The 22,134-nt window shown below is 37.7% G+C and overlaps 1 protein-coding gene across 14 annotated transcripts in view; it reads left to right on the top strand.

The window, feature by feature from the left end:
- Window positions 1-1,850: 1,850 nt before the first annotated feature.
- The window catches only part of R3HDM1 (R3H domain containing 1), a 113,597-nt gene continuing 93,313 nt past the window's right edge, over window positions 1,851-22,134 (top strand). For 12 of the 14 annotated variants that reach the window (XM_089916031.1, XM_089916038.1, XM_089916037.1 and 9 more), the window contains exons 1-4: window positions 1,851-1,963; window positions 3,404-3,614; window positions 20,734-20,775; window positions 21,243-21,332. In XM_089916031.1, the coding sequence (XP_089772157.1) occupies window positions 3,444-3,614; window positions 20,734-20,775; window positions 21,243-21,332 (303 nt within the window). In that variant the 5' untranslated portion in view covers window positions 1,851-1,963; window positions 3,404-3,443. The remainder of the gene's footprint in view (window positions 1,964-3,403; window positions 3,615-20,733; window positions 20,776-21,242; window positions 21,333-22,134) is intronic. The other 2 variants (XM_022569621.3, XM_089916034.1) reach the window with 1 other exon arrangement.

Genomic DNA, 22,134 nt, shown 5'->3' with positions numbered 1-22,134 from the left:
ATGTTCTAGCCATGGAAGGAAGCTAACATTTTTGGAGCGCCCACTGTGTAAGAGAGGCTGTGGCGAGTGCTTTACATTTAAACCATTCAGTTCTTCTAACAGTTTATCAGCTAAGTATCTTTTCCCCACTTTACAGTTTAGAAAATTGTGACTCAGAGAGATTAAGCAGTTTACCGAGGTCGTTAACTGGCAGCGCTGGGATTTAAACTCAGGTCTAAGGCTAATGCATTTGATCTTTCTATTATACCAGTTGTCTCCTTCCCAGGCAATAACTGGCCATTTGGTTCAGCAGCATTCATTAAATCTGTGGTCAAGTGATGTGGCTTATTAGCAAGTATTGGTCTTACAGATTGGTTGTATGACTTTGGACAAGTCATTTTATTATACTCCTGGGCGCTAATAACTTGCATGGTAAATTATATGATTGGACTCGGTGGTCCCTAAGGTTGCACAGGTCCTCAGAGGATCTTCTGATGCGTTCACCTTTTCACATTGTGCCTCTCCCTCATTACCCCTTGCAGCTATTACCTTAGTGATGCCTTATTCATTTCTTAAATGGATTACAACCATGCTTCTTTAGAATTTCGATTTTAAAGGATTCATGATTAAATCCCAAAGTCTGCAGGAACACAAAGAATTTGGCTGCTTAGTGAGTGCTGCCATCTTGTGTCTACCATTTTATGAGAGAAAAATTTTTTAATGACAAAAATTATATTTAAGTATGTTTTGGGTGGATTTTTTTTTTTTTTTTAAGCCTAGCCATTTGATTTAGTGGCCCAGAACCTTGGTCATATTGAGATGACAATGTCAGTTAAAAACAGTTTTGACATTTGTTTATGATACCTCCTTTTCTGTTATCCTGTAGTCAAACAGAGTGACATTGAGATGTGAAAACTAATGTGTATCTGTATCAGGGTTCTAAATAATTCCATTTCAAAATTGTTTTTTGAAGAGTTAGTATAAGATGTGAATTCTTCTGTGATGCATGCTCGGCAGTATTAGTATTTAATCTCTTGATACTTGGACCTCATTATGCTCAGTTGTTTCACCTTAAAATTGTGCTGTTGTGTTTATTGACAACAAAATTGTCAAAGGAAGATGGAAGAGCTATATAGGATATTTAGAGTGTTTTTTTGCTGTGATGTAGTCACTTGCACCAGAAAAATTTTAAGTGAAACTAACTTTCAAAACAGATGACACTGAGAGAATTTTGGCTTTAGTCTTTCAGATGTCTTTATAAATAGTCACACCACCCTTTATAGGCAATGTGCGTTTCTTTGAAAATGTTAAATGGCTTATCATAGCTTTTGTTCTTTTGGACTTTTAAAAACCTGGAATGTGATTATTTTTCAGAATTACTGTCTTAAGTCCATAGAGTTGTAGCTCTGGAAGAAACTCTAAAAATCATAGTTCTTGGAGGCAAGTGTTCCTGGTTCTGATCTTGGGAAAACCTTTTAAAACGAAAATTATATCTCCCTTACAGCACAGACCACATACTTGGTTCTTAATACATTCCCTTGCTTTCTTCTTCCTTCTGCTTTGACTGCAAAACTCTCTAGGTGGCCTCATGGTTTACCCAGGCTCACAAAACCAATGCATGTCAGAATTGGTTGTAATTAAGTGTTCTGGCTCTTGTTTAGGACAAGAAAATAATAAAGTCACCAGCAGTAATATTTTTTATTTCCAATTTACTGTGTAGTGTTTCATTTCCCTCGGCTGTTTTGTTATAATGTTTTCTTTTGTTTGAATTTTAGGCCACTGAAAGGAATGATATATTTGATCCAAGACAGTCCATTTCAGTCCAGGAATCTACAGTGGTGACAAGGACATGGGACTCCTCCTGCCAGATTCCAAATTGGTCAAGACAATTGACATCCTGGCTGACAACTGTGAGAAAGAACCTTGGATTATTTTATTTTATTTTTGTGGGACACCACAATCCCAAATCCATAGAACACATCAGGTAACCTGTCTTGTCACTTGAGAAAAACATCTCACTTTTTCTTTCAAAATCTTACATACAAAAAGCAAGGAGCCAGAGTACTTTAAGTACCCCCTCCCGCCTTAGTAACCTTAGTGTTTTGAGAATGAACCACTTAACTTTGGTGTGGATATAATTAAGGAAGACTTTTTTTTTTTTTTAAGCTTTTCAGATGTATTTATGGATTTCTGAAATCTGCTTAGATACTTAGTTGCAAAACATTCTTTCAGGAAAGGAACTCTTGAATTTTCTATATAGGAAAGACAAGTTCTACTGGTTTTTTCACCCCCCTCTAGATTTTATTAAGAAATTTTCAGGAATACGGAGAAGTTGAAAGAATTTTACAGTGAACAGCCATTTAACCACCCCTGCATTCTATCATTAACATTTTATCTTACGTGCTTTAACCTGCATCTGTCCATCTATATCCATCCCTCTACCTCTCCATCAATTCATCTACATTTTTTGGATGCATTTTGAAGTAAGTTGTCTTTGTCCTCACCACACACACAAAAATTTAATTATGTGGTGTGATGGATTGTGTTAATCATTTCACAGTGTATAAGTGTATCAAATCATCACGTTGTACTCCTTAGGCTTACACATTGTTATATATGAATTATATCTCAATAAGGCTAGAAAAAACCGAGTGGTTTACATCAAGTTCTGCTGTTCAGGTTCACATTTCTCACATGTCCTAAAATGACAGCTTTATCTGATACATTCCTATTTGATATTCAGTGTAAAGTCCCCATTGTTGTCTTAAACTCACTAAAGATATGAAATATATTGGCATCTTATATATTTGATCTATAGAGCCCATATGTGTTGTTTGGCCCTGAATCACATGAGTCAGGAGAGTTTTCAATGCTTGATTCATAACGCTGAACAGTTATTAGTGAAGATTCACAACTGTGTTTTGTATAGACTGTTACTGTCTATTTTTTAAGTTATTTCCTTTTGGAATTGCAGGTTAATGTAACAAATTAGAAATTTCAGAAATCTAGATGAAAGCTATGACAGGAAAATTTTTTTTCACAGGGTAATACTTATAATATCCCTTCAGAGAAAAAGATTTCTGATGTCATCTAAATATGCATTTATAATTCTCCAGCCATTACCTTACATCTCAATAGGGCTTATTCCTTAATGTTTCTTGGGAATTTTCACAAGTGGTGTGCGCATCAAAATCACCTCATACCCTTATTATAGCCCTTATCTCATTGTTTTATGATTTTTTATTTTTGAATATGTCTGCCACTAAACTGTATTTTACAGCTCCTTAGAAGCAGGAATTTTGCTTCTATCCGTGTATATTTTACATTATTCCTGGAACGTAGAAGGCACTTAGTCAATGTTGTGCACTAACTCAATGTAAGAAATATTTCAAACTGAATTAATTTTTTTTTCTTGCTTGCTAAGGCCTCAAGTTCCCTGTAGAATTCTAAAATAACCTTTGCTAATGAGGATGTCTGATACTGTTACTGTAAAAAATGAAACTGAAACAATGAAGGATTTGGAGGCAGAAGTGAAAGAGACAACCGGAGTTGAAAATCTTATCAAATCTGAAAACTATGGGAAGATTTTGGCAGAGAAGAATGAACGTTGCATTGACAACAATATTGATTTGCAGGTAAACAGGATTTTTCCCCCTGGCTACAAATATTAAATATTCTATATATAATTATACTTTTCATACAAAACTCACTTTCAGAATTGTAAAAGGGTAAGTTGACCTTTTGAGACATGCCTACCAGCTGTTTTTTGGAGTCATCTGGATTAGCCTGTTGAGTCTAGCTCTTTGATTTGCTTGTATCATGTAATATATTTCTTTTTATTTGTATGTGGCCAATATGTTTTTTTAGTGGCTTTATACTTTTTTGTTCCATTCTGCGCCTATCCGTGTTGTGAGAGTCAAAAATAACCTAAGATTAGAGGAGATTAGAATTAGAGAGATTGAAACTGCAGGAGTTGTATTGGCAAAAACAACCCTAGGGGAAGCAATTGATCAACTATGACTGAGAAAAGAGGTTGGTGGGGAAGAAAAGGTCACTTGAGGCTTTTGATGCTACACATGTATGATGACTTAGAACTAACCACTCAGAAGGCTTTTAATTCTAGGCATGGATAGAAATTCATGAGTTGGTCCACAGATTCAAGATAGATAAAAATTGTTTCAAGTAGTACTCACAGTGTTCACTTCTCAGTGTTCCTGTTATCTATTGCTATACAACAGCTGATCACAAAACAAAGCTCACAATTTTAAAACAACATTTTGTTTTTTAATAGATCATGATTTGTGAGTCAGGGTTTGGCACAGGGGCTTGGCTGAGTGAATCTTCTCTCATACAAGGCGTCAAAAGAGATCCCTCGCTGATATTTAAATGGCAGGTGGGCTGGCCTGGAAGGTCCACAACTCTTTCACTCACATACCTAGCCCCTTGGTGGGAATGGCTGGAATGTAGGTTCAGCTGGAACTGGGAGCACCTACCTGTGGTCCCTCCAGCACAGTAGGCTCAGGTAATCAGACTCATTATGGGCAACTCAGAGTTCAGAAAGAATGTTCCAATAGCCAAGCAAAGCTGCAAGCTTTCTTTTGACCTAGGCTCAGAAGTCTCAGAATGTCACTTCCGCTGTTGTCTTTTGATGACACATGTCAGTAAAGCCTGCCTGGATTCAACGGAGGAGGCATAAGACCCTGCGCGCTGGCTTTTCTCTAGTTGCGGTGAACGGGGACCACTCCTCTCTCTGGTGCGCAGGCTTCTCATTGTGGTGGCTTCTCCTGCTGTGGAGCGCGGGCTCCAGGCGTGCGGGCTTCAGTAGTTGTGGCTCGTAAGTTCTAGAGTGCAGGTTCAGTAGTTGTGGCACACGGGCTTAGTTGCTCCGCGGCATGTGGGATCCTCCCAGCCCAGGGCTCGAACCTGTGTGCCCCGCACTGGCAGACTCTCAACCACTGTGCCACCAGGGAAGCCAAACATTTCTGTTTCAGTTTAACCCTATGAATAAAGAATTCATTTTTGGAGAAAATATTCTGTCATTCTTTCTACATCCTAAAGACCTTGAGGGCTACATGCCAAAACTTATATCTTATTTTTGTAGAATAATTTAAGAAGTTTCTTTTAAAGGTTATTTCATTCCTTCATTCAGTCAAAAACTTTATTCTTCATTATATGCCAGAAATGTGTTAGAAATTGATAGCAACTCATACAGCAGTAAAAAAGCATTTAGGCCCCACTGATTCAGTATAGTAAGGTGGTAATTATCTAAGAAATTTGGAGGAATAACATAATTTTTCTAGTCATTTTTAGTAATAGCACTTGCAAAAAATTGTCATGCCTGCAGTCAGTACACTCAGTGATGACAGAATGCCAGTATCCTGATTGGATCAGAGAAAATGCTTAAATTCTATTGCATTTGTGATTGAAATAGTAAAAGATTTCCTTCTAGTTTCTTTTCTACACCTTATGTTCACTCTTTCAGGTCACATTTATCAACAAGCAATTAATTTGGATTATAGCATACCTTGAACTTACTGCAGGTTCGTTTCCAGACCACTGCAGTAAAGCAAATATCACGATAAAGCAAGTCACACGAAGTTTCCCAGCATATATAAAAGTTATGTTTATGCTCTACTGTAGTCTGTTAAGGGTGCAATAGCATTATGTATTAATTCGTAGTGAACTTTTAATTAAGGTTCAGACCTTAATTAAAAATACTTTATTGCTAAAAAAAACTGCTAACCATCATCTGAGCCTTCAGCAAAGCATAATCTTTTTGCTGGTGGAGCATCTTGCCTAGATGCTGATGGCTGCTGACTGATCAGGGTGGTGGTTGCTAAAGGTTGGGGTCACTGTGGCCATTTCTTAAAATAAGACAATGAAGTTTGCTGCATCAATTTACACTTCCTTTCACAAACCATTTCTCTGTAGCATGCAATGATGTTTGGTAACATTTTACCGACAGTAGAACTTCTTTCAAAATTGGAATTAGGGCTTCCCTGGTGGTGCAGTGGTTGAGAGTCCGCCTGCCAATGCAGGGGACGCGGGTTCGTGCCCCGGTCTGGGAGGATCCCACAGGCCGCGGTGCGGCTGGGCCCATGAGCCATGGCCTCTGAGCCTGCACGTCCAGAGCCTGTGCTCCGCAACGGGAGAGGCCACAACAGTGAGAGGCCCGCATACCCCAAAAAAAAAAAAAAAAAAATTGGAATCAAATCCTCTCAGACCTGGCTGCTGCTTCATCATCCAAGTTTATCAAATATTCTAAATCCTTTGTTGTCATTTCAATAATTTTCACAGCATCTTCACCAGGAGTAGATGCCATCTCAAGAAACCACTCTCCTTGCTCACCCACAGGAAGCAACTCCTCGTCTGTTAAAAGTTTTATCATAAGATTGCAGCAGTTCATTCATGTCTTCAGGCTCCACTTCTAATTCTAGTTCCTTTGCTGTTTCCACTGCATCTGCTGTTACTTCCTCCACTGAAGTCTTGAACCCCTCAAAGTCATCCAGGAGGGTTGGAATCAAATTCTTCCAAACTGCTATTACTGTTCATATTTTGACATCTTCTCATGAATCACACGTGTTCTGAATGGCACCTAGAATGGTGAATCTTTCCAGAGGCTTTCAATTTACTTTGCCCAGATCCGTCAGAAGAATCACTGTCTGTGGCAGCTATAGCCTTACAAAATGTATTTATTAAGTAATAAGACTTGAAAGTTGAAATTACTCATTGATCCATGGGCTGCAGAATGGATGTTGTGTTAGCAGGCATGAAAACAGCATGGATCTTGTTGTACATCTCCATCAGAGCTCTTGGGTGACCAGGTGCATTGTCAGTGAGTGGTAGTATCAATATTTTGAAAGGAATCTTTTTTTCCGTGCAGTAGGTCTCAACAGTGGGCTTAAAATATTCAGTTAACCATGCTGTAAATAGATGTGCTGTCATCTAGGCTTTGTTGTTCCACTGATAGAGCACAGGCAGCGTAGGTTTAGTATAATTCTGAAGGGCCCTAGGATTTTCAGGATGGTAAATGAGCACTGGCTTCAACTTAAAGTCACCAGCTGCATTAGCCCCTAACAAGAGAATCAGCCTGTCCTTTGAAACTTTGAAGCCAGGCATTGATTTCTCCTCTCTAGCTATGGAAGTCCTAGATGGCATCTTTTTCCAGTAGAAGGCTATTAGATCTTCTGGATAACTTGCTGCAGCTTCTACATCACACTTGCTGTTTCACCTTGCACTTTTATGTTACGGAGATGGCTTCTTCTCTTCAACCTCATGAACCAACCTCTGTTGGCTTTAATCTTCCACAGCTTCCTCACCTCTCTCAACCTTCACAGAATTGCTGAGAGTCAGAGCTTTGCTCTGAATTAGGCTTTGGCTTAAGGGAATGTTGTGGCTGCTTGGATTTTCTATCCAGACCACTACAACTCTCTCCGTATCAGCAGTAAGGCAGTTTCACTTTCCCGTCGTTGGTGTGTTCACTGGAGTAGCACTTTCCTCCAAGAACTTTTCTCTTGTGCTCACAACTTGGCTGATTGCTTGGCACAGCAGCCCTAGCCTTCAGTCTGTCTCAGCTTTCGATATGCCTTCCTCACTAAACTTAATCATTTCTAGCTCTTGAATTAAACTGAGAGACGTGTGACTCTGCCTTTCACTTGAACATTTAAATGCCAGTATAGGATTATTAACTGGCCTGATTTCAGTGTTATTGTATCTCAGGGAACTGGGAGGCCAGAGGAGACGGAGAGAGACGGGAACGGCTGGCCGGTTGGTGGAGCAGTGAGAACACACACACATTGGTTAAGCTTGCCGTCTTACATGGATGTGGTTTGATGCACCCCAAAACAATTACAGTAGTAACATCAAAGATCACTGATCACAGGTCGCCATGACAAATAAAATAATAATGACAGAGTTTGAAATATTGTGAGAATTACCAAAACGTGACAAAGTGAGCAAATGCTGTCGGAAAAATGGTGCCGATAGACTTGCAGGGTTGCCACAGACCTTCAGTTTGTAAAAACACAGTATCTGCCAAGTGCAGTAAAATGAGGTATGCCTGTATTGCATTTCCTACCATGTCTGTTGTGTTACCCTTGGCAATAAGCACAAAAACGTTTTGACGACCATTCTTGAATCATGGCCCAGTTGTTCATACTACAGGAGAATTTCATGCATTCCCCAAACACTTACTGAAAACCTATTCCATGGCAAGGACATAGTGTAGCAAGGAAAAATGGGCCTGGTCTCTGACATCACATTCCATATAGTATGGTGACTGTAACGACTGGGGGAGGAACAAGGAGAATATGAGAATTTGTTTTATGTTAATCCACTGAATGCTATATTCGTTGTTTACTCAAATGTTTATTAAGAATTTACTGTATGTGGGTATATTTACTCTGCTTGGAGATTTTGAAGTCCAAGATGCCTCTGTGCAAGGTGTCTGGCAAGGGGCTTACAGTTGGAATAATATACAGAGAAGAGATTTAAGTAATGGAAATTAGGAATGAAGTATATAAAACTAGAAAAAAATTGTCATTCTGTTTTCGCATAATGTAAAATAAAGTCAGCTGTTTTAAGAATCAACAGGGAATAGAGTGTCTTGTTGAAAAAATAATCCGGTTAATATACAGTTACCTCTTAACTTAATAGGGAGTTACCTATTATGAAATGCCTTTTTTAAAAAATACTACTAGGCATTTCGTCTTCTTTTGTTACCTCTAAGATACTGCCTGAAGGTTTAATTTTAAATAGCAACTATTATTTTTACTCAAATTTTAGATGTATGTACCAATTAATGTAGGTTCCCTATTAAGAATTTTGAATTAGTCAATATATTCTCTGCTTTCCTCTCTATCATTCTGAAAGTCAGCTACCGTGAATATAATTTATGTCTGTTGTCTTCCTTCAGCATAGTAGTATTTAAAGTGACTTAGGGGGCTTCCCTGGTGGCGCAGTGGTTGAGAGTCCGCCTGCCGATGCAGGGGACATGGGTTCGTGCCCCGGTCCGGGAAGATCCCACATGCCACGGAACGGCTGGGCCTGTGAGCCATGGCCGCTGAGCCTGCACGTCTGGAGCCTGTGCTCTGCAACGGGAGAGGCCACAACAGTGAGAGGCCCGCATACCGAAAAAATAAAAATAAAGTGACTTAGGGAAATGGAAATGTTTTCCTAAGGAAGCATACATTTCATCCATTTCCAAGTCTTAATTTCCTGACCATCCCCTTAATATTTTATTTAGAAAAACTCATTTTTAAATGAAGGGATGTCATAGTATAAAACTGTAAAGAAATCTTATGATTTTCTACTGTTTGTTAAGGATAACATTTACATAAAATGTTCTTCATTTGTTCACTGCTATGTGATCCAAACCCAGATGATCCCCTAGTGCCAGAGATTGCATGGATCTATAAAACAGTCAGAGATAAGTACAGCAAGCTGTCTCGGGAATGGACTCAGAACTATGCCATGTGATGCTACCTTCAAGTCAGAATAACCTTCATTACAACTGGAATAAACTTTAAATTATGGTTCCTTTTTTGATTTTCTTATCTGGCTGCTCCCCTGTCAGACCTCATCTTTTTTCATTTTACGTTTTGTTTACCTCCCTCCATTCATTCACATGCTCATCTGAGAATACTTACGTTCTTCCAGCTTTGGACAGTAACTGCTTTTAGAAGCTGTAAAGTAGTTACAAGAGAACAGTTACCCAAGATTCAGAAGGTTTTTTTTAAAAAATGGAGCATGTGTATGATGTGGCCAGTGTTTTCACTCTAACTTTGTTATGAGACTAAAACCATTCCTCACTGCTCTAATGTGCTGAAGAATCATCTGAGAGGGGGAAGGTGGAAGCTGAGTTGTCACATCAAAGGAAGCAGCATTATTCTAGCAGCATCCATTCTTGTTTAAACCTTCCACTGTTAGAGATTTGAGGTTACATGATATACTTTATGCTCATAACTGATGTGGCTGGAGAATTGGTATTGAATTGATAGCATCAGCAGAATGGAAAATGTGATGTGTTTTATGCATGTCAATAAAGGAATGACCTGTTCTTGTTCTACAGAGAATGGAAATTGGAAGTCAAACACTCTTTGTATTCCAAAATAGGGTCTCACACATTTTGTAATTTTCATTTACATTGTTAGGAGGCTTGGAGCTATTAGTTAATCTATCTTCCAATACACTGTTTAATATAACACTGAGTAAATGATGCAAGTTGTCAATGGATAAGTGATAAACTGGTAGCTCTGCTACTAATTGATTTTTCTTCAATAAAGTTGCATAAACCAAAATAATAATAATTTCATCAAGCTGGAGAGAGGCCAGCAGACATTAGGCATCACCTTGAATGGTTCCAAGCAGATGTTATCTCATAGAGCTCCTTGACCATTTCTTTTATAAATAATTTCGCTTCTGTGACTCTCTATTCTTAAGAAATGTTAATTGTGTTTTTTATTCAGTTTTATTTGAAACTATAATCTTTTAGAGAATTTTTAGGGTTACTTTCTTAAGAATTTCTTAAGAATGCTTTAGAAGTAATTCAAGCAGTAGGTGTGCATTAATGTCAAGAAGTTCACTTTCCCACATAATTGCTTTGGAGTTGTTCTGAATTGTTGATATGGTCCCAAATAATTGTACAAAGGGTTTTTGCTTAGTACTTTTTCTGTTGCCACACACACACCATTCCTCTTGCAAATCTTGAGTGATAGGTTGGACTTTGTATGATTATTAAATATTTGGAAGGTTTGGGGTAGTGAGGTGTCAGGTTTCTAAATCCAGAAAAATCTTAATTTGTTAGACTACCACTAACCTTTAACATGGGATAAATGGGTGGGGGGAGTGTTTGCTTTGGTTTCCTTTGTATAACTTAATCATGTGGTCGTTGTGGTTTGATTTTTCTCAGAGATAGATTTTTGACATTAAATTTAGGGTAAATTACTTGTGTTTATTTCTGCCATTTATTTGAAATGTAAAATTAGGAATCTTATGCTCTAAGGTTCAAACTCAGCTTTCCCATGGTTTTACAATTGTATCTTTGTACTTGACAAATGCTTTGTCTAGGGATGATCATCTGTATACATGTACCTATAAATACAATCCAAAACGTATTTCGGAGCAGTTCAAACATTGATCCCTCTTCCCACAAACTACTGAACAGTAGGATGGCGAGTCCAAATTGTGTTGGTAACCCTTGTTATGGAGGAAATAACAGAACTGATTTTTGTTAACAAGTAGGCCTCATGTGCCAGAGTGCATGAACAGCTTCTGATATATATGAGTGAATTTTCTATACACAGAATCAGTTGAAGCAGGTGTTTAGTATATTCTCAGCTTCTATAGCAAGCCCTGTGATAATTAATATGCGACTTTTACATCTTGTGTTCCCCAAGTTAGTTCCAATGTATTTATTTAAAAAGGAGAGGATAGGGCAAGTAAGGGACAGGAAAGCAATGACAGTCTAATAAGGTTATCAGAAAAGCTCAGGGGGGAGACCACACTTCTCCAACCGTGAGGTTAATGGGCATCAAATTCCTTAATTGAGGAAACATGTAAAGAAGTTTCTGCTTAAAGGGCTCAGTAAGATTATGTCCATGTAAAATCATACAAATCTTAACTATTTTTTCCTCAAAGATAAAAGGCTGTATGTAATATACCTGCTACATAGTAAAAGCCCAACAGATGGTAGATGCTGTTAGTAATGTGATATTTATAATCATCATCATAATCGTTACTAATTATTTATTAGCAATAGCACAACTATATTGTTCCTCAGATTGATCCCTTTATTGTCATGCAACATCAGATTTTTTTTCTTTAGTAATTAAAAAAAAGTAAAATTTATTTCTTGACATAAGCTCCCAAAATTTTCAATACAGTACTTTTTCTATGTATTAAGTTCCCTATCTGTATACTGTACTTTTGTCTTTAAAAGTATTTAATGAGTTCAACTTTTAAAACTTAAAATTGACTTCCCATAGTACATTTTACTTTTCTAATTATTTCTACAATTTGGTGCTCTTTCTATTGAACCTGGGTGATATATACAGGTGATAGCTAGCACATTTGCTTTTCACAGTGCTTTATTATGACATGTATAAAGAAGATGTTCCCCACATCTTGCAGATGTAGAATGCTTTTACATAATACTTTTACTTCCTCCAATAACTTTCACATATATCATCGTTAGGATGGTGGATGTTAAGATCCTTTATCTTCATTTAATATACGGGGTAACTATAAACCAGAGTCCTTGACTTTCTCCAGGGACTTTACCTTAGATGTTTAATCCTGTGCCTTTGGATTTGTTTTGTTGTTGTTGTTGGAGTATAGTTGATTTATAATGTTGTGTTTAGTTTCAGGTGTACAGCAAAGTGATTTAGTTATACATATACGGATATCTATTCTGTTTAATATTCTTTTCCCATATAGGCTATTGCAGAGTATTGAGTAGAGTTCCGTGTGCTGTGCAGTAGGTCCTTGTTGTTTATCTCTTTTATATATAGTAGTGTGTATATGTTAATCCCAACCTCCTAATTTATCCCTCCCCCCCCTTTCCCTTTGGTAACTATAAGTTTGTTTTTCTAAGTCTGTGAGTCTGTTTCTGTTTTGTAAATAAGTTCATTTGTATCAATTTTAGATTCCACAGCCTTTGGGTTTTTAATCCTGTGCCTTTTTGCCCAGAGCATTAAACGGTATAAACAAATTAGTGATTGGGAGTGGTTTGTCAGTTTATTGATGTTTTTTAAAAGTCCACTCTGTCAACTCAGAAAACTTTGTTGTTTTCTGTTATTCCGGTGGAAAATATCAGCCTGGCCTCTTTTGTTCTTACTATTCTTGACCTTTAGCTGACATTTACACTTCAATTCATTATCTTCTCTCAATAATTACCATTAGGGACTTCCCTGGCTGTCCAGCAGTTAACACTTCGCCTTCAAATGCAAGGGGTGGGGGTTCGATCCCTGGTTGAGGAGCTAAGATCCCACATGCCTCGCAGCCAATAAACCAAAACATAAAACAGAAGCAATATTATAACAAATTCAATAAAGACTTTAAAAATGATCCACATCAAAAAAATTATTTTAAAAATATAATTACCATTATCTTGAAAAGTAGTGAGAATTAGTAAGGTCTTCAAAGTATATTAAGAGCCTTAGTTGAAAGATGTCAACTGTTATCATTGATTTTGTTCATAATAATTACAAATAAAAAATGATCCTTTTTTTGAAATAAGTTAGATTTACTCTTAATTGAGTGGTATTAATTGGTAGTTAGTTTTATGAAAACACAGTACAACTCACAAAGATCATTCTGTTCTTTCTTAGCAATACGTAAATCTCATAGTTCATGATTTCAGTGCTTTTGTTTTTCTTTCCTTTATTTTCTTTCATAATAAACTTTAAACAGATCTAAACTCGTCCTAGCAGTACAAAGATAGCAAGGAAGATTACTGAAAATATTAGACCAAAAGAGACATTATGGGGAATTCCCTAGCAGTCCAATGGATAGGACTTCACGCTTCCACTGAGGTGGCATGAGTTTGATCACTGGTTGGGGAACTAAGATCCCGCATGCTGCATGGTGCAGCCAAAAAAAAAAAAAGGAGAGACAGAGCCATTATGATAAGCAAAGAAACATTAGAAAACAAAACCTATAGATTATTCCTTAATATTAAGTTGACTACATGGATTTAGATTTTTGCTTCTTTTGTTATTAATTGTAAAGGTTTCTGGTTTGGGATAGCAATTAAGACATGGGTAATGTTTTGAGGATCCTTCCAGATCCATATTCTGAAATAAATTTTAAATTTGTTTAAAGTTCTTTTATTGTAAACAAAAGACCAAAGTACTGAAATCATCAGTTATGTTTGTTTTTCTTTGCCCTCGAAGTTGATCTACAGGGCAGTATGTTAAAAAGCAGTCTGTGTTTATTGTAATATTACACCTTAACCATTTATTATTGAACCTCAGTTTTTCTCTAAGCAAGGAGCTAGTAGCTCTGACAGTGTATTAATATCAGTTTCAAACTGAAATTATATTAGGGATGTTTCATATTCTGAACCCATTTATTGGCCTAATTCCTGTCCTACACTGTAGTATCAAACAATGTAAATTATAAATTGGCATCTTTAGCCCTAAGCCGTATAAATTCTAATTTAATTAGGATCTTTCTGAAGTAGTAAAAGTCTGCTAAAGGAGCTGCTAAATTTTTACTGTGACGATGAATGAAATTCTGTTAAAAGTGAAAAGAAAACTATAGAGATAAATTAATGAAACCAAAAGTTGGTTTTTCAAAAAGGTCAACAAAATTGACAAGCCTTTAGCTAGATGAACCCAGAAAAAAAGAGAGAACCAGAGAAAAAAAGAAAAAGAACCCAGGAAAAAAAAACCTCAAATTACTAAAATAAAAAATGAAAGTATGGGGCTTCCCTGGTGGCGCAGTGGTTGAGAGTCCACCTGCCAATACAGGGGACACGGGTTTGTGCCCTGGTCCGGGAAGCTCTCACATGCCACAGAGCGGCTGGGCCCGTGAGCCATGGCCGCTGAGCCTGCGTGTCCGGAGCCTGTGCTCCGCAACGGGAGAGGCCACAGCAGTGAAAGGCCCGCATATCGCAAAAAAAAAAAAAAAGAAAGTATGGACATTACTATCTATTCTATAAAATAAAAAGGATTAAAAGAGGGTACTATGAACAATTGCAAACCAACACATTGGATAATCTAATGAAATAGACAAATTCCTAGAAACACGAAACCTACCAAGACTAAATCACAAAGAAGAGAAAATCTGAATTGACATATAACTAATAAGGAGACTGAATCAAAAAATCAAAATCTCCTGACAGAGAAGAGCCCTAGATCTGAGGAATTCTACCAAGTATTTGAAGAAGAACTAACACCAATAGTTCCCAAACTTTTACCAAAAAATTATAGAGCAGGGAATACTTTGTAACTTATTTTTCTATGTGTCCAGCATTACCCTGATACCAAAGCCAGACAAAGACACTGCAAGAAAAAACTACAGACCACTATCACTTATAAACATTGATGCAAAAATCTTCAACAAAATACCAGCCAACTGAATTCAGCAGCATATTAAGAGAATTACACACCATGACCAAGTGGGTTCCAAGGATGGTTCAGCATATGAAAATCAACCAATGCAGTATACCATATTAACTGAATGAAGGTGGGGGGGCGGGGGGGAGGTAACCTGATCATCATAATTGAACACAACAACCTATTAAGATTTTTTGTTTTTACACTCATAAAACTAGGAATAGAAGGAAACTACGTCAACACAATAAAATCCATATATGAAAAACCCACATTGAGCTTCATGCTCAACGGTGAAACACTGAAAGCTTTTCCTCTAAGATTAAGAACAAGGTAAGGATGCCCACTTTTACCATTTGTATTTAACATGGTACTGGAAATTCTAAGAGCAATTATACAAGAAAGAAATAAAAGCCATCCAAATTGGAAAGGAAGAAGTAAAATTATCTCTGAAAATGACATGATCTTATATGTATAAAACCCTAACACCTGAAACTAACACAACATTGTCAATCAACTACACTCCAATGTAAAAAAGTTAAAAAAAAAAAAAAAAACCTAAAGATTCCACACATGTTCAAAAAAAAACCTGTTAGAACTAATAAATGAATTCAGGTAAAGTAGCAGGACACAAAAGTCAGTGCACAAAAATCAGTTGCATTTCTGTACACTAACAGTGAACAATCTGAAAAGGAAATTACAAAAGCAGTTTCATCTACAATAGCATTAAAAAATAAAATACTTAGAAATTAACTTAATCAAGGAGTTGAAAGTCTTGTACTATGAAAACTACAAAGCATTGCTGAAAGAAATTACAGATGACATAACTAAATTAAAACACATTTATGTTCATGGATTGGAAAACTTAATATTGTTAAAATGTCAGTGCTACCCGAAGTGATCTAGAAATTCAATGTAATTATCCTATCAAAACCCAAATGTCATTTTTGCAGAACTAGAAAACCCCATCCTGAAATTTATATGGAACCTCAGAGGACTCGGAATAGTCAAAACAGTCTTGAAAAAGAACAAAACTGGAAGAGTCACACTTCATGACTTCAAAACTTACTGCAAAGCTACAGTAATCAAAACAATGTGGTGCTGGCATAAAGACAGACACATAGGCCAGTGGAATAGAATAGAGAGCCCAGGAGTAAGTCCTTGTGTATATGATCAAACAATTTTTGACAAGGGTGCCAAGTCCATGGAGAAAGGACAGTCTTTTAAAAAATGGTGCTGGGAAAACTAGATATCCACATGCAGAAGAATGAAGTTGGACTTACCTAAGACCATAAACAAAAATTAACACAAAATGGATCAAAAACCTAAGAGCTATAAAACTCTAAAACTCTTAGAAGAAAACATTGAGGGAAAGCTTTATGACTTTGGTTTTGGTGATGATTTCTTAGTTAGGGCACCAAAGGGGCCAGCCAAGGGAGCTTTCTCAGTCCCAGCCCCACCTCCAAGACACCCCATTGCCCAGGGATGCCTGCTATAAACTGCACACCCAGGAGGGAAGGGGCCACAGAGCCAGAGATGCCAGAGCCATTTAAAGTCAACACCTTTAAGGAGGCAAAGGATGAAGACTGTAAAACCACAAAAGAAATTGAAGAAGGTGTGGGGTGAGACTGCCAAGATTCTGCACCTCAGCAAGTTCCCAGGTGTTGCCCGTTGACAGGTCTGTGGGCAGAACTTTGAACAACACTGAAAACAGCTGTTAAGCCGTGGAAGCTACTCTAATCAAATGATTAGTGCCCCTTGGCATCTTCCAGGATCACAGGCCCCCTGTGATGTATACAACAGAAACATGCATCCCAGAGCAGTGACATGCTGATCTTGTCCTTGCAGACAGCAGGAAGAAAGTTACTGGAACAGTTCACTTTTTCCAGAGAGAGAATGTGGTGTTTCCAAGAAAAGAGTCAATGCTGAGGGCTTCCCTGGTGGCGCAGTGGTTGAGAATGTGTCTGCCAATACAGGGGACACGGGTTTGAGCCCTGGTCTGGGAGAATCCCACATGCCGTGGAGCAACTAGGCCCGTGAGCCACAACTACTGAACCTGCGCGTCTGGAGCCTGTGCTCCGCAGCAAGAGAGGCCGCGATAGTGAGAGGCCCGCGCACCGCGATGAAGAGTGGCCCCCGCTTGCCACAACTAGAGAAAGCCCTCGCACAGAAATGAAGACCCAACATGGCCATAAATAAATAAATAAATAATTTTTTAAAAAAATCATAGAGACAGTAGCATGGTAGTTGCCAGAGCTTGGAATGAGAGGAGATGGGGAGTTTAATGTTTAATGGGTACAGAGTTTCAGTTTTATGAGATGAAAAGAGTTACGGCTATGGATTGTGCTGATGGTGACACAACATTATGAATGTATTTAATACTACTGAACTGCACACTTAAAAATGGTTAAGATGGTAAATTTCCTGTGTATTTTTCCACAATAAAAAAAAATTGAGAAGGAGACTTGGCTTGGGCTAGGCTAAAATCTAAATATATGTAACCTGCTTAATCTAAATATATGTAACCTGCTTAATCTAAATATATGTAACCTGCTTAATCCAGGGTCAAAAATTAAAGAAAAAAAATGGGGCTAGAAAAGTGAAAGGCATGCTTTAAATAACTAAATTCATTTAAAAAATAATTTATTCTTATTTAATGCCAAACTTGTTTTCTCTGCTTTGTTGTTGTGTGTGCGTGTGTATATGGTAGATTTTCTGGTATTTATTATGTAATTTTGGTTCTTTGCTATTTGAAATGAAATAATAAGTGATTTTTGTTGAATAATGCCACTTTGGCAGTATATAGTTTACTTACGTAGCAGTGTATTCGTTTTCTGTTGCTGCCTCGCATATTACCACAAACTTAAGAGGCTTAAAACAATGCCCAGTTATCAGCTCACAGTTACGTAGACTAGAAGTTAGTTGAGCTCAGCTGAGTTCTGTTTAGGGTTTCTCAAGGCTGAAATCCAAGGGGTTGGCCAGGCTGGGCCCTTATCTGAAGACTCTGGGGAAGAATTTGTCTTTACACTCATTCCGACAACAATGGCACCTCAGTGTTTTGCAGCTGGAGGTCTGAGGTCCATGCTTCCTGGCTGACTGTCGGCCAAGGGCCACTCTATGCCCCTGGAGGCTGCCTGTAGGCCTCTTCATCTGTCCCCTGCATCTTCAAAGCCAGCTGTGCAGTGTCAGGTCCTTCTCACCCTTTGAATCTGATCTGTCGCCCCACTCCCAGCAGAAGAATGCTCTCAGCTTTTAAAGGGCTCACTTGATTGGGTCAGACCCAGCTGAATTATCTGTATGTTAAGATCAACTGATTTGGGACTTTAATTACATCTGCAGAATCCCTTCACAACATTCTTTAGATTGGAGTTCGATTAAATTACCAGAGGAGGGGCCTGTTAGGAGGCCATCTTTAGAATTCTCTCTCACACAAGTAGTATTTGACTCAGCAAGATTTTTTATAGGTGTGTGATATAAAGTACACAGGACTAAGATTCTAAAGATCTTGGGTTCTGTTTGACTATTTAGTAACTCTGATACTGGACTATAAGGCTCTTGAGACCAACAATTGTGTCTTATTCATCTTTACAGGCCTAGTGCCTGGCACAGAGTGGCTTACAGCAGGAGCTTAGAACATATTAAGTCACAGTGAGATAATTTTACCCTTCTTTGATTTTTCTTTTCTTTTTTTTTTTTCCTTCGGTACGCGGGCCTCTCACCGCTGTGGCCTCTCCCGTTGCGGAGCACAGGCTCCGGACACGCAGGCTCAGCGGCCATGGCTCACAGGCCCAGCCGCTCCGCAGCACGTGGGATCCTCCTGGACCGGGGTACGAACCCGCGTCCCCCGCATCAGCAGGCGGACTCCCAACCACTGCGCCACCAGGGAAGCCCGATTTTTCTTTTTTTAATCTTCCTTCATCAAAGTTTTCTTATGAATTAAAACTGAGACTGTTAATGCATGTGTAAGTCATTGAAAATTCTAAAACATTACTGTAGGGACAATATACAGCCTCCCCCAACCCCCCCCTCCTTTTGTTTTAATCTACCCTTTCACTGAACCTTTTCAGGAACCTTGAGAATTAATACAAACAATATTAACTTTTATACCGGTAAAAGTAAACTGAAATAACTTGACCAGGGTCACCTATTCATAAGAAGCAAAGCCAGAAATTTAAATCCAGCCCTACGTGTGAATGCAGCTTTTACTTGTCAGTTAATCACGTCTCTTATTTTTAAAAAAACTTTTAAGAGAAAGTGCTGTGCCCTTGATACGTAGAATTATAAGGGATTAAAGCAGAGGACTGGAGTAAATCGTAAATTCTTTTCTGCTGCCTTAGAACTCATTTAGTCATGTGCATTTTGCTCGTATTCATCTATTGACTTTTCTCGGATTTTTTTTTCCTGTAAACCCTTACTCTATGTAACATAACTTCTTTTAATTCTATTTTTAGTTGCGAGTAACAGAAATCCTCTTGATTAAATTAAAGAAGTGAGTAAATAGAGAAGACAGAACCAACATGTAAAAGCTCTCTTAGGCAGTAATGCCGTGTGCATTTGTTCATACATCTGTACCATTTTCTTCTCTGTAAGAAACAGAAGATCATTTTTCTTTTTTTTTCTATTTTCATTTTGTTGTTGTTACTGCTGATTTTTAATGTTGGAAAATCCAGGGTCAAAATTCCCAAGAATATAGTGCTTCTTATCTCAAGAACTTTGGCCTCAAAATGGGAGACAACACCCTGGTACTGTAGATTCTCATTTCTGTTGGTCTACAAGGAAGGTTTTTTCGGATGTTAGAATGAAATGGTGGCTTTTTTTCATATGTGAAGCATACTGATCTAGGTATTAAGGACTTTGTTTTATGTTTGATACCAAACTGGCTCCCTGGCATTGAGTATAAATGATAGATACCTGGACCTTGTACTGTTTGGGGTTGGTGTTAAACAAGTAGATCAGAAGGAGGTGGAAGGAAAGAAAACCTGTCTGGCTTCGGTTCACAGGGACTTCAGCGGCTTTCCCAAGCCAAAGCCTGGTATCACAGACTAGAGCTACTCACCCCAGTGGGTTCCCCATTCGCGTGATTGATGATCTGGTGGTCAAGCTGAACATACGTATTAGAAGCTTGCCCACTTTTCTTCATTTCTGCTTCATTGCCTTACCCTAGATTAGGCAGGTAGGATTCCGTGCTAGTAAACTGGGGGTGTACTATGAAGTACAGTGCTGAAAAGGCTCAGTAGAGAGGTGGTTGTACTCTGACTCAATGGGCATTTGAAACATTCTCCTTAGTAAGTTTGGAACTTTGCTGAGCACAGCCACTTAAAATTCCTCAGGACTTTTGTGGGGTTTTTTTCCCCCTAACCTTGGCTAAAGTGTAATATGTTATAGAATACCAAAGAAGTATATTTTATTTTGCTACTGTCTAAGAATTTACCTTGTAAATTCAATTTAGCTCAATTAACACAGAAATTGTGGCTATTTGCTCACTTAAAGGACATGCCAACCCACAGAAGGATTTTAGAGAATCTTCTGCAAGTGTGCTTTTGGGAGGAATCAGTACTTCTTTACTTGAAACCAACTTTGATTTCCTCGTTTTCCATTCTTTGTGCAGTTAGTTTCTCTGTGGTTTAGGATTATGAACTAAGAAGCAATCTTTCTGTTTCAATATGAAATTTAATACAAATGTTTCTTGTGTATTCAGCGGCCACTGCAGTCATTTGGACAGACAGGAAAAAGGTCTAAGGTATAGTAAATATTTTGTGCTGGCATGCCAAGGGCCTTCATGCTTGATGAATCTTTGTTTTCATAGAGCACTGCATTCAGTTTAGTTTTGTCATATTTTCTTTGGGGCAGAAAGCTTATTTTGTTTTATTTGGGGTTTTTGTCTTGCCTAGTCGCTTTTGTGCACTGCTTTTATATCTTTAATGGTTCTTCATCTGTAGAGAAAATGGCTTTCTCATCATTCTTTGGGTTTTGAGATTGGAGTTATTCCCATTCTTGCTATTGCTGTTATTTTCAAAACTGCAGTTATTGTTTTCCCTCATAACAAAAGGTTTTAATGGTATTTAATGATATATTTAACTTGCACATTTCACCTACGTCTGTACATGGCAGAAACTATTATAAAGAAACTTAAGAAACTCTAGGGGGCTTTTGGATATGCCCTAGATTTAATGGAATGTAGTGTTAATTTTAAATACTTTTCTTTAGTCAAGCTCAAAGTTAAAGCTAGTTCGGAGCCTTGCAGTGTGTGAAGAATCTCCACCACCCCCTACAGCAGAGATATCACAGGAGAACCAGGTAAAAAAACCAAAAGCAGTAAGCAAAATTAAAAAAGAAAAAAAATTAATTATTTAAAGTTATGGGAAAACCTGCTTCCTGGAGAAAATTTTTTCATAATGTTAAATAAAATTTGGATGTGCATGTACGTGTGTTATATATGTTTTTACTAAGTGAAACTACTAAGTCTAAGGCTTAGTGCAATGATTTCTCACTGGAAAAACTTAGAGATCATATAATTAACTGAGAATATGGCTTTAAGGGAATTATAAGTTGTTATGGAAAAGTTATATTAAAGTACTACTTCCAGTTAATGTGATTGTGATGAAATTTGCCCTTGAATTTGCCCAAATTTGATTTTGGCTTTTAGAAATTTGTCAAACACCTCTTGAGTGTGAAGAGGAGACTACCTAAGACTTCTGCTTACATATCATTTTACTTAACCTGAATGCGTGGTGAAGTCAGTTTTCATATTAGCGTGGCTCTAATAGTTGTCTAATATTTCTAATTCCTCTTCTGTCTATGTTTGCAAAGTATAGAAGCACCAAGGCTCAAGCAAATAGTTTGGTTTTTGCTTTTTATATTCTTTGTAATGCTATGACTTTACTTTTCTGTTAATCTCAGTTATGGATTGATCTTTGTCTTATTCTACGTTTGGACATTTACATATAATTATTTTTGGACCCTCTACCAGTGTTTATCAATGTGATAACTTTGGCTGTTTGTGGCTTGTTCTACTTTTTAAGAGTTTGAATAACCTAAAATCCCTCTGTATTCCAACAATTAGTTTCCAAAGAATTGAGGCAATTTTGTGGTTAAGACA

The sequence above is a fragment of the Delphinapterus leucas genome, chromosome 8 (genome assembly GCF_059928025.1).
Source record: "Delphinapterus leucas isolate spDelLeu-1000000601 "Yukka" chromosome 8, BTC_Dleu_Yukka2, whole genome shotgun sequence".
Taxonomy (NCBI): Eukaryota; Metazoa; Chordata; class Mammalia; order Artiodactyla; family Monodontidae; genus Delphinapterus; species Delphinapterus leucas.
Note: the sequence above shows the minus strand (reverse complement) of the source record. Positions and strands in the feature narration are given on the sequence as shown.